This window comes from Rattus norvegicus, chromosome 19, assembly GCF_036323735.1.
Source record: "Rattus norvegicus strain BN/NHsdMcwi chromosome 19, GRCr8, whole genome shotgun sequence".
NCBI lineage: Eukaryota > Metazoa > Chordata > Mammalia > Rodentia > Muridae > Rattus > Rattus norvegicus.
Window position 1 is genome coordinate 36,719,721 of NC_086037.1, and position 13,396 is coordinate 36,733,116.

The window sequence follows — 13,396 nt, forward strand, 5'->3', positions numbered from 1 at the left end:
ACCTCACAGATTGCCGATCTGGAAGTCGACCTGTCGTCCACGTGCCTGCAGGCTAGAACAGAGAGAATTATACTAATGGGAATTTAGCATCTTTTCCTTATCATAGTGGAGGTGACCAAGTACATTTGTGACCCTCACAAGGACGGCATCACCGATGAACATTCCCAAACCTCATTTGGTTGTCCCAGTTTTCACAAACCTCCCTTGTATCGATGCTTTAGACCCTTAGTGGTCCTCAACTGTGTAACTCAGAGCACAACACAGTAGATTATATCTCGTAATATCCAGCCTTGTTTTTTTTTATCATAGCTCTGTTTTAGTATAGTTAGTTATCTGTAATTCTATATATCGTGTCTTGGACAGTACAAAAACAAAACAAACCTACTTTGAAAATACACTGGAGTATTGAAGAGGCCCATGGCATGGGAAAAGATTGATAATAATATTCATCTAATTCTGATAGAGGAATCCTCACTCTGGCAGAAGAGGTGTCACACTCAGAACCCCACCAGTGGCTTTCAACAGACTTGTCTGCAATTTGGATCTAAGACAGAAGAGGAAAAGACCAGAGGGATAGGCAAACCTCAAACATGGGGGGGCTGGTAACTCTAACGACCCATGTCCTGCTTCCAAACTTCCCGTTCTGTGTCATGCCCCCCTCCTGGCTATAGCTGTTGAACTCCCAACTCTGTTCCACGGAGGCTATTTTCCAGCAGATGCTTATTTTGCTGCTGGGAACTTTCAGACACCAGCCTAGGACCTGACCCTTTTCTAGATAGTGTATCTAGTAATTGACAAATCCTTTTATTTCAGACATCTTTGAGCTTATGATCTTTAGTTTAGTTGTATACAGTTAGAAATTTTAAAAGGATGAGAAAATATAGCAAGGCTTCCTTCCTTCCTTCTACTCCCACTTTCTTCTTTTTCCCCTGCCTCTCTGCCTTCCTCCCTCTCTGCCTTTCTGTTTCCCTGCCTCCCTGCCTCCTTGTCTCCCTGCCTCCCTGCCTCCCTGCCTTCCTGTGTCCCAGCCTTTCTGCCTCTCTTGCCTCTCTGCCCCCCCTTTTTTCTTCCTCTTTTCTTTCATCCTAAGATCTTGCTTTGTATCCCAGGCTGGCCTCAAACTAATGATCTTCCTGACCGGTTCAGTCCTTCTTGCTGAGATAGGGGTGCACTACCATACCAGGCTACAGCCAGGATGCCTGACTGTTCTTGTCCTGCAATGCATTCTCATCTATTTCACTCTCCCAGGCATGCTCCACCCTCTGAGTCTCTGCTCCCTGATCTTGGATGAACTCAGATGCTCAGTGAGGTGGGAGCTCATCTTGCCTGCTCCTTCATGCAGAGATCTACACCCCCTCTGTACCGCTCTGCTTCAGAATCTGACCTCAAGATCCAATGGATGTAGCACCAAAGATACTGTCTTAGTTGAAATCTATCCGTGAAGATAAAGGTAAATTGGGCATCCTCCTTTGGTAAGCTTGCCATATCTGGGTCTGTTTGGAAGACTCTGAAAAGCAGTCTGGCTGGGCTCAGGAGGCATCCTGAGGCTGTTGTGAAGATCAAGCAAAGGGCTTTATAAATGTCAAGCGATATTATTAGCAGCAATTTGCATTCACAGAGAAGGGAGGGAGGCGCACGAAGCGAGGTACTCCAGGCACCTGTAAAGAGAACCTTCCCACAGCCAGCCTGCTCCTCTTGAAGTGTCCATTTCACTACCCAATTGTCTGGTGGCCACATTTCCATCTCCCTTCAGGGTACTGGTTTACTGGCGGCAGAGAAATCCAACCAAATTTCTGCAGGAAATGTAGACACCAGAAGCAGCCAGCAGAGGGAGGGATTGGCAGGGATAAGCAAAGCAGAGCCCTGACAGGTCTTAGAGATCTGGGACCCTGTGGTCTCTGCAGAATATGCTCCAAGAACCCCCAATGGAAGCCTGAGACAACACCTGGCCCTGGACACTCTGTTATTTGACGCTTCCCCTCTATCTTCACATGAAAAAATTTAAATGCAGGAATTAGGCACAGTAAGAGAGTAACCACAAAAAAATAATAAGATATAACAATTCACACACAGCTCTTGTGTGTCTGTAGAGGCCAGTCATGCTTGGTCTTAGGAGATGCCCGATAGCACTCAAAGGTTAATCAAGGTGTGCTGTTTCTAAGGTGGGGACTCTGGTCCTTCTGAACCCATTCAAGACCACCCTGTATCCATCTACAACGTTGTGATTGGTTGCCTGCTCTGGGCAAGGTACAAAAGCCACCAAAGAATCTACTAAACCCATTACCTCCAGGTATGTACTGCTCACTATAGAGTCCTATGCACAAGAGTGAGCTGTTAGTTATAGTCTCGGACTGAGCATTTGTTTAGTGCAAGGGGGGGGGGGACTCAATTTGTCCCTTGATTTCTGTTAAATGAATGAATGAACAAATGAACGAATGAGATTTTCTGTTTTGTAGTTTGGTCTCTCTCTCTCTCTCTCTCTCTCTCTCTCTCTCTCTCTGCCCATACAGTTGCCTTTTCAGGGGGAACACGGGGCCAAAAATGTACAGGGCCTAGAGTGACAGTACAGAGATGTAGGCATTGACCTCAGCTGGGCTGACCTGTGCTGGAGTCACTATGGGAGACCTCTGCTCTTCCGTTTCATCAAGCAATGGGATGGGGGTTGGAGGAAGATTCATCTGCTCATAGGCAGTGGTATGCTGGGACAAGCTGGAGGCAAGGCTAGGCCAACCTAGCCTTATGAGCTCCAACACTCACTGCAGGCGCCTGGTGTCCTACAGATCAGTCCTGGGATGGGGCAGTGCCCTTTAATGTGGGCCTGAGGGAATGTTGGCTCTCTCAGAGTTCCCTCCTCAGGTGTGGTGGGAGTGGCAGTTGAATGGGGCAGTTGGAGAGGAGGGCTCCCAGCAGGTGGGACAAGGGAAAGGAAACCTGAGGTCCACAGAGGAGGAAGCTAGGTAAGAAGGGCCAAGGGGCCATGGCTTCTGGTCACTCGTCCTCTCTCTTTCATCGTAGGAACTTGCTTTCCCCTGTGCAGGTAAAGCCCACCTCTGTTGCAACTCATGGCCTCTGTTTAGTCGTGAGGGGCCTTTGTCACCCATCTTTAGGTAAGACTGCGCCGCACATGTATGACCTTGTCTGCCCCTGTGGGAAGAAGCCATGGCTTGGGGTTTCCAGAGATGAAAGGGGCCTGGGACAGCCCTAGTTTTGGAGCCTTGTGGAATGTAAGAGAAAAAAAAAATAGAAACGAGACAGGATTTGAACATCTGTGACGCGCGGAAACCTACACTGAATAAGTTAGTCTTTCAGATGTGCATACACACATTGTCTTAGTCCAGGTTTCATTGCTATGAAGGGACACCATGACCACAGCGGCTTTTATAAAGGAAAATGTTTAGTTGGGGCCGGCTTACTGTTTGAGAGGTTTAGTTCATCGTCGTCATGGCAAGGGATAGGACAGCATGCAAACAGACATGGTGCTCGAGAAGGAGCTGGGAGTTCCACATCTGGACCTGTAGGCAGCAGAAGGAGACTGCGTGCCACACTGGGACCTCAAAGACCGCCTCCACGGTGACACACTTCCTCCAACAAGGCCACACCCACTCCTTATGGACCGAGCATTCAAACACAGGAGTCTATGAGCCAAACCTATTTAAACCACCACACAGAGGCACACATGCATGCTCACAGAGTACTGTTCACAATTTAACCGAAAGATCAGCCTTTTTTGAAGGGAGAACTTAAATTCACGTGGCACGACTGTGTGGTTCTCATAGGTTTACAATGGGAGCTCTTTCCTTTGCTCAGTCGTGGTAGACCATCTCTATGTTAGTGGGTGACCTTCTTTGGCGATTCCACCATGAGCTACCATTTTAGGGTTGAGAAGACTTGAATAGACCTCCCTCGGCCTCTGTGCTGCTTATCTGTGGCCCGGCCTTCACTTGGCTCTCCTTCCATCAGCCCCCAATTCTGATGCCAACTTCTCATCACTCAAGATTAGCATTGTGGGCTGGCTAGCCATAGGGTGCTGGGGACAGCCAATATGACTGACTAATAAGAAGCAGGGGCAGACCTGAGGAAAGCCACCTAAAGGGTCTCCTCTGAATGGAGGTAGCTCAGGTCTTGAAGGAAGTTCGGAGGTGGGATATGAGACATCAGACAGTTTACACTAATAATGGACTTATTGGTCTGGAGTGTAGTTCAGTAGCATGCGTCAAGTCTTGGATTCAATCCCTAGCACCAGAAAACGAGATGGGGCTTGGCGGGGAGCGGCATGGAGGAAGAGAGGGAGAAAAGGAGCGGAAGAGGGAAGAAAGGAGGAAGACAGGGAGGGAGACGAGAGAATTTATGGGGAGAGATGAGGACAGTGGCTTTTATCCTGGGAGGGTTTTCAGGTAAAAGCTGCCCCCACAAAGGATTGATGGAGTACCAAGGCAGGTGGCCATTGTAGACGTTAAGCAACACCAGAATTCAAATCTGAAATGTGCCCTTGTAAGAGGTCTGAGTTAGAGAGGCAAGAAAGAGTGTGAGAGAGCACAGGAGTGGGCGTAGAAGATGTTTCCTATAAAGCTGCCCTCTAGACGTCTTTTCTCCTCCCACTTTGAACAGAGTCAAGGACAGAGGCAGACAAAGCCAGTTCGAGGGGAGCAGCAGTGCTCTTGTGACTGTAAAGGTTAAGCAACCCAGAACCTCAGAGCCTGGGGCCTGAGGCAGAGCTACAGGCTGTGGCGCAGCTGAGCACTGTGCCTGCTTCTTGCAGGGTCTGATTATAGCTATGAGAGCTGTTGAGATTTTTGGCAAAGCAGGAGGGTTTTTTTTTTTTGTTGTTGTTTTTTTTTTTTTTCTCTTTTTAAGTGCTACTCTTAATACATGTTTTTTACAACTGAAAAAAAAATCAACTATGCAGATCATATAAAATGGACTTCTAAATTGTCTATGCCTGTGCTCTTTGCTCTAGGTAGAACACTCTCTGCTTCTGCCTGCCCAGCATATTGAAGTTAGGTTAGGATCCCTAACCTGAATGCAGCAAGGGGCCCAGAGACCCGTTCACAATCTCTTGCCGGTCTTCAGGAACGATGGCTGCAGGGTCCTCAGGAACGATGGCTGCAGGGTCCCTAACTTAGCGAGCTTCCTTCACACACCCCCCTTCACACACACACCCCCACGCCCACACACCCCCCTTCACACACACACCCCCACGCCCGTTCTATCAGAGCTGCTCCTGCTTCTCTGTGACTGCTGGCAAAGATTCCTCACTCTAGGCAGCTTCTTGCTCCTGCCAAAGGATGGCACGCCAGACGGGAGAGAGACGTTAGCCAAAGCACAGTTCCTGATTTGAAGACTCTCACTCCCCCTCACCCCGGGCCGCCAATTTTAGTAAAATACCATTCCAGCTGCAGAGCTTCCAGGATGTTTTAGGAAACCATAACTCGGCAGGCCCCGGGGGGTGTTCAAGGAAACAACTTCCCAGCACCAGTCTCCTACGTTATGGCCTTCTGGTGCTGGGCATTGTGGGATGTTTGACCTCTTAGACTAGTTGCTGACAGGAGCCTCCACCACTTAGAAGGCGAACGAGAAACCGGAAGTCCTCTAAACTGGAAGTCCTCTGTAAGGCAGGAAGGCTCTGGTCAAGAAGGAAGAGACAAAAGTCGAGCCTGGATCAGAGAGGAATAGAGGTTGGGCGTAAGCCGAAAACAAGGGGAAACAAGACAAAAAAACAAAACACAATGATTGCCTTCAAACAGCAGAGGCATCGTGTGGTCTGTCCGATCCCTAAGACCCCAGCCGGGGTTCACAGGGCAACGGCAACCGGTTCTTAAAGCATTGAACTCCTCTGGGGCTGGGGATTTAGCTCAGTGGTAGAGCGCTTACCTAGGAAGCGCAAGGCCCTGGGTTCGGTCCCCAGCTCCGAAAAAAAGAACCAAAAAAAAAAAAAAAAAAAAAAGCATTGAACTCCTCATTTTAAGATGATTTCAAAGTCACAGAAAGATGACAGGAATAATGATAAGAAATTTCAGCTGTACTCAGACAGAGCAAGCTACCAGGATGACTTTAATATTCTCTGCATGCATTATTTACTAGTGCTGTCTGCGACCTCTGGACCCCCGGTCTGTGCCCCGTGCCAAACTGCAGGTGCGCGTCCCCGTGCTTGGCTTTTACCATCATTATTGACTCATTTGAAAGTCTCGCATAATCTGCTGCATCCCCTCTGAATACTAATTTTTCAAGAATATGGATTCTTACGTAACCAGAATCATCAAAATGATCAGTATCTCCAGTCATCCAGCAATCAAAGGCGAGGTGTTTGACTTTAACTTAATGTTGCCACCAGTCCGCAGTCCTGTCAAACGTCTCCGGCTGTCCCATTCAAGTCCTTTAATGTGGTTTTTCTTGTTCAGCATGCCACATGGTGCTACTCCATCGTCGGTTTCCTCTGAGCAGGAACATTTCCTCACTTTATCTTCCATGATGCCGAGGTCCTCAAGAGCTCCAGCTAGTTTTGCAGAGAGCTCCCGTGGGTGTGTCCAGCCTTCCCTTTAGATCAGATTATGCATTTCCTACATAAGCATGACCTGAGAGCTGTCTCGAGTGGCGGCTATGTCACCTTGGCCTGGGGGTGGGGCAGGGGAAAGGGATTATATGTAAGAGGCTCTTTGCTGTGCCTGTCTCTTCTTGGTTCTCGCAGTTCCTAGATTCTGGAATTCTCTATCTTGAAATGATGGGTGCTTGCTTTCAGAACTCTTGGTTATTATTATTTTTTTCTTCTTTACCTGATAAGCTCTCCCCCCCTCTAATCAGGAAGGATCACAGAGCAGGGAGTGGACATGGGGGAAGACCTGGAAGTCAGAGAGGCTGTGGAAGTGGCTGGTCGGGGAACCCCATATGACTATCACAGGGGCGTGGCTGGAAGACAGAGCAGAGGGAGTACCAGGCCCTGGGGTCTTCTTTAATCTGTGGTTATGGCTGGATGGCATTTGGTTGAGAAGACCAGAGTGTGAGATTGCTGTGAATGCAGAAAATTTAGGAGAGGACTACAGAGATGGAGCTTCAGGTAGAGACGGCTGTGAGGGATTTCTCATAGGCACAAGGGAAGCCTAGTGGGAAGCGTCCTGTGGTCTTTCACTCCAGGGCCCTGTCAACTCTCTGTCTACAGAGTAGGAGAAAACCTCAAGCCTTTAGCACTGTTCAGCTTGCTAACCTGCTTTCTCAGATTCTCATATTCTCTCTCTCTCTCTCTCCCTCCCTCTCTCTCTCTTCCTCCCTTCTTCCCTCCTTCTCTCTCCCCCTCCCTCTCCCTCTCTCTTTCCCTTTCTCCCTCTCCCTCTCCCTACCCACCTCTCTCATTTTTATCATGTGTGCTAGCCTACTTCATTTGTCTTTAGTTTTAAGTGGTAATACACTGCGTCCACCGTGTACAGTTTAAGCTGTTTTCCTATCCGTGCGCGTTGAAATTGGCAAAGAGCCGCTATACAAACATTCTTGGAGAGGCCATCAAAATTGCTTTTCTTTCTTTCTTTCTTTCTTTCTTTCTTTCTTTCTTTCTTTCTTTCTTTCTTTCATGAGATTTCACCCTCTGAGGGTTGTCTGCTTGTGTGTTGTGTATTGCATTTCAGTACTGTCACCAAGAAGCATGAGAGAAGAAGGGCAGAGTCAGGAGGCGGTAGTGAAGCAGATTGCAAAATTTAGGCTACTCCATGTTCAACTGTGTCAGCAGGGAGTCGGTGTCATCTGCCACAGATGCCTGATCGCTGGCTGTGCTGCTAAGATAATCTTGAACTTGACCAATAAGATAATACCGACTTGATTTATAACCATTGGCACAGTTTACATTCTAACCAGCAGGGCTTAAGAGCGTCTGTGCTCCTTACCTGTGCCGAGACCTGCAACCTTCAGGCAGTATGTATGGCGACATTGCCTACTTGAAGAGTCAGAAATAGCTATTGTTGTAGTTTTAAACATTTCTGCAACTTAGGGGCCAGGCATGTTTTCCTGTGTGTTTTAAAAAGAGTGTGTTGTTGTTTTGAGACAGGCTCTTAGTATGTAACATGACTGACCTCAAACACAGTCCTGACTTGTCCTCTCAATGAGGGGACTCTGTGTGCCACTGCACCCGGCTCCCATGTTCAGTGAGCTCCTCTGTCCACTGCCTCCCTACATCTTCTATTTAGCTTCCTAACTGAAGTATTCACCCATTACTGGCCTGTGAAATCTTTAATAAATGGTTTATACATATGTGTCATAGTTAAAGGGCTGTATCTACATCAGCTCATTGCTTCTCTTTTTTTAAACTTTTAACAAATGGTGTCTTCTGATCAACAAGTTTGTGATTTCAGGGTAATGTCCATAGGCAAGCCTTTGACGTTTTGACATTTTACCTTTGCTTTAAGAACCACTTCCCTTTCTGAAGATCGTTAACGTATTTCTGTATATTTATGTCTTGTTGGAGTTTTCCTTTTCTGTCTCATTGGAGTTTTCTAGCTGCTTTGTGTAAATATCTACTTACCCAGTGGTGCTCTGGGTTGACTCTAGGGCATGCTAGGCAGGAGCCCTAACACCGAGCTGTGTCTCCTATGCTGGTGGTTATTACTTTCACTTTGAGACAGGGTTGTGCTAAGTTAGGGGGGACTTGAATCTATGATCCTTCTGCCCCAGCCTTCTAAATAGCCAAAGATTACAGGCACTCACTCCCCAGGACTAGCTATACCTTCATATTTAAAGCATGTCTCTTGCAGACAGCATATCTTATTTCCTGTCAGACAATCTCTGTGTTTAAAAACTGAAAGGTTTGGTTCACATACAGCCAATATAATTTGTGATAATGATCTGGTTTAAATCTATTGGCCCTCCTTTTATCTTCTATTTTTCTCTTATGTTTTGTTTTGTTTTTTAATTTCGCCATTCCTCATTGCCTGCTTTTTAGGTATGTGTGTGATAGACTATTTATATAATGTTTAGTGTCTTCCTCCCTGCCTTTCCTCTTCTTCTTTCGCTTTCCTCTACCTCCCTCTCTTCCTCTCCCCTCCCTCCATTTCTGTGTTTTCTTAGCTTCACCACCACCCTTACTTTAGTGTCATTTTCCAGAGCATACGCTGTGCCCTGATTTGCAGTGTAACCTTGCTATTGTGTGCTATTTCTTCTTTCTTCAAGGAGAGCATTTCTGTTTTAAACTTCTCAGATACTTGTCACTATCAATCTCAAGTGACACACATGCACCACATAGGTACAGGGAGGGGCTAGGCGTTGACGCTAACGAGACAGACACGAAGCCCACAGTCTGTTTAGCTAAACAGGAAAAGTCCTCAGCAAAGGAGAGTTGGGATTGGAACCCTAGTCTGAGCAGGAATTGGCCAAGGGAAGGAGGGACCAGATTGCTTCAGGTGTACGCACAGAGGCCTGGCGCAGTGAGGAGGGATTGGCACTTTGCTCAGGAGACATTAATACATGTAGCCTGGCTGACATTCGAGAGAGGGCAGGGCCCATATTAGCAAAAGGTTTAGACATTTTGGAAATTTCTGTCTCCCGATTGAATTAGGATTCTGGAGTTGTGTCTGTGGTATTCCGGTCATTAATATTCATTTACTGAGTGGAGAGATTGCGAGCAGATCTACTGCACATGAAATGTGTGCCTCTCCCATCTGGCTTCATGTGTCAGTTTCTACTTGAAAAGATTTTCCAGGTTTCGATAGAGGAGGGTTTTTTTTTTTTTTCAGATTTTTGAGAGAGAGACAGAAAGAGGGAGGGAGGGAGGGAGAAAGGGAGAGAGAGAGAGAGAGAGAGAGAGAGAGAGAGAGAGAGAGGCATATTGTTCTAGAGGCATGCCTCTTGTAATATAGGACAAATAAGAACAATTTCCCAAGGTTACCGGAAGCTTGGGGAAAGTGAGCTTCAGTTTCTTTAAGTCTGGTTGTCACAGATGGGACTGTACAGCTCACTCTGAGAGTAAGGAGGTCATTTGACCTTTTCCTGGGCTCAGTTTTCTCTTCATAATAGTGAGGCATTTGTGTGAGTCCATCGGAGGGACACCTCCGTCTTGGGCTATGGTTCACCAGTCATTTACTGGCCACTAACACCTTTGATCAGAATTGCTTTTTAACCACAAGACCTTCCAGAGAGAAATCGCTGAAATCTGAGCCCTGTGTATAAGTAACAATATGGGTGCAGCCTCTATTTGAGGCAGATGGAAGCCAATTCAACATAGCTTAGCAGTAAAGAGGCATTTATTTCTTGTGTCCGGGGAGAAGAATGTCGTGGGAACTCAGGGCTAGCACAGAGCTAGGGCTCAGAAAAGGGGTGGACGTTAGGATCTGAAGAGCCTGCTGCAGGGATCCCCACAAATGGGGGCAGCTGATCTGCAGGCCAGGCAGACTATGTTCTCCCCATCTAGGTTATGAGTTTTACTGGGGGCATTGGTCACAGAATCAATGGGAACATGAACTTGTCCCAACATGGCTGGTCCTGTGGGGTGGCCTTGTGGAAGTTCTTTGTGCACCCCGTGGGTATCCAGGTGGAGGTTACATGCATGTATAAACTCTTGGAGGAGCTAGATGAATAAAGATATCTGTGTAACTGAGCTCACCCAAACCCAGAAAGTGAACCCATTTTTCCTGGGTCTGTCTTGCTGGGCTGAGAACCAGCCTTGCCCGTGGGTTGACCCTCAAAGAAGTCTTCCGGGAGGATTTATGACTCCCAGACAACTGTACATAGGAAGAGGAAGGAAATGAGATGTGATTATTCAACTGGGGTGGAGGTAGGAGGTAGGAGGTGTGGTCAGATACCACCGACCTTCTTAGATCTTGAGAGCAATGGTAAAACCGGCCCGAGGACTCAAAACAAGCAAAGAGGCCGAAACAATGGCTTTCGGCTCCACCCCCAATGTCCTCATTTCTCAGTGGACCGTCCTTATCTTTGATTGTAGAGTGAACGTGTCTCAAAGCCAGGAGTCCAGGGCTCCAGAACACCATCAAGATGGTGGGCGAAGACCCGTACCTTATCTCAGACCTGGATCGCAGAGGCCGTCGGAGATCCTTTGCCGAGAGATATGATCCCAGCCTGAAAACCATGATCCCAATGCGACCCTATGCAAGGTGAGCCAGGAGGAGAAGTTGAGGTGCGCGGGGCAGGGCCCCCACGGATGGTCCGCGCTCTGCTTGCCATGGGCCGCTCCGTAAGTCTGTCCTTCTATCCATCTGTCTGCTTGTTTATGAATCACTGAGTTCTTGCTTCTTCCTGTGAGATACCAGCTCATGTGATGGGAGCCTTTCTTGTGCTTAGACTGCTCACAGCAAATAAACTTTTTATTAACGACTTAATTTAGTCCAGCTTCTCTATTCTTTACAACCACTCTGAAAGTTCTGGTCCCCTCTTCAGCTGATGGGGAAGCAACTGGAGAGAGGTTAAAATGTTTGCAGTTCAGCAGTCAGCCTTTATTTTTTCAACCAAGTACCTCACCATTTAACAGCTGAAAGAAAGCAATGCTTCCCCCCCCCCCCCCCAGCTTACAATTTCACTAGTACCCAGTAACAAAGCAACCTGGGCTGAGGTGGTTTGGGTGTCTCAGGTGGTCTTGACCAGTTTGCTCAGGTATCTGCTGTGCAAGGTGCATGTGCTTCTGAGGGTTCTGCGACTTCCAAGCACACATGCGCAACAATTCAGTGTATTTATTATTTCCTATATCATTAGCCACAACACCAGGCAACACTGCCTTTGCTGAGTAACAGAAGGCCAAGTGGTATCTCTTGGACTTACAGTATGCCTCAAATTTTATCTATTTTCAACAGTTTCTCAGTCCCTGTTTGTGTCTCTCTCTTTCACATACACACACTCACACATGCACATACACGCACACACACACATTCTCACACACACTCAATGCACTCACACAGTCAAACACACGCACACACACACATTCTCTCACACACGGACTCACACAGCTTGCACACACTCATGCACTCCAGTTTGACCATATTCACTCCATATATTTTTCAAGTTTTACGGCGTCAAGTACCATATCCTTGCCATCGACATGAGCACTAAATGTGAAGAAGGAGAGATGTACAGCAGCTCCCCACCCCTGGGTATCTCCACCGCAAAGATGGTAAATAAATGAGGGGCGCTCCCCAGAGGACAGGGACAGTGAGGTAAATGCACACTTCAACAGAATGTCTGTTAAAAATCGGGACAGTCAGAGCGAACCCCATGTAGGATGACGTGCAAATCCATTCAACACATTTTTTTTGAAATATAGTCCAATAAAAATATTAAGGACTATAACCAAAAATAATTAGGTTATAATCTAATAATAATTAGGAAGCGCTAAGCTTCGAGTATGATCGCCTTTGATTCAGGACAACATAGTTAAATGTGTGTTACTCAGTGTCGGCTGTGTTTAACAGCTGACCTGCATTATCTCCTGAACATTCACCATTCACCATCTGCTCTCCTGAGCTGGGGTAAGCTCGACCAAGATCTACCCAAGGGCTAATGATTGCAAGTCTCAGGTTCCATATGTAGCTGTGATTGCAGATTAGAGCCGGGGTATGAGGACAGGGAGCCCAGCATCCAGGAACCTGAGAGTGTTAATTTGCTCTAGGCTGGCACCCAATCCTGTGGATGATGCGGGGCTGCTGTCCTTCGCCACGTTTTCCTGGCTCACACCTGTGATGATTCGAAGTTACAAGCACACGCTGACCGTGGACACCCTGCCCCCACTATCTCCTTACGACTCATCGGATGTCAATGCCAAGAGGTACCAGGGTCACCAAGGGAGTGGCATTGGGAGCAAGGGGTTCCCAGAGTCTCTTCACCTGCTTTTGACACCCCTGTGGAAACTGACACCCACGCGAGCTGCTGACCCTTGGTGGTGGCTGTTCAATGAGATGTGGACCGGACTGCCTGCATTTCTTGCCCCAGTCTCTGGGGAATGTGCTGACATAGAGGACTATAATGTGATGCCGGGGTGGCTGTAGGATAAGTAGTTGGGGACACGCTTTACTCGGTGCTGTTTGGGCCCCTCCTGGGTTGCTGCATGAAACTCTAGGAAATCATTTCTGGTTTTTTGTTTTTTAAGTATCACCATTGTATGTCCGTACTGCAAACTACCCATATTCGCCAATTTTAACTTGTCAAAGTGTACCATTGCTTCCAACTAATTGATGTGATTTAGTAATGTTTAAGCAGTGGAACTATTCCCTACTGTCTCTGTCCCTTTACCAGAGGCAGACATCATTAACACGTTGGCGATTCTGCCTGATCTTTCCTAATCCCTGCAACCATTGTGTCATTGTGTGCAGAAAGATGTCTCCTCTTCTCTCTTCTCTCTTCTCTCTTCTCTCTTCTCTCTTCTCTCTCTCTCTCTCTCTCTCTCTCTCTCTCTCTCTCTCTCTCTCTCTCTCTCTCC

At 47.3% G+C, this 13,396-nt stretch overlaps 1 protein-coding gene across 9 annotated transcripts in view; it reads left to right on the forward strand.

Moving 5' to 3' along the window:
• The first annotated feature begins 2,829 nt into the window (after nucleotides 1–2,829).
• Nucleotides 2,830–13,396, forward strand: part of Abcc12 (ATP binding cassette subfamily C member 12) — a 76,319-nt gene continuing 65,752 nt past the window's right edge. For 8 of the 9 annotated variants that reach the window (XR_005496627.2, XR_005496628.2, XM_008772375.4 and 5 more), the window contains exons 1-3: nucleotides 2,830–2,957; nucleotides 10,916–11,084; nucleotides 12,590–12,745. Coding sequence is in view for 7 of the 9 variants with exons in the window: in XM_008772375.4 (XP_008770597.1) it covers nucleotides 10,966–11,084; nucleotides 12,590–12,745 (275 nt within the window). In the remaining 2 variants the exon portion in view is untranslated. 9 annotated transcript variants of the gene reach the window in all.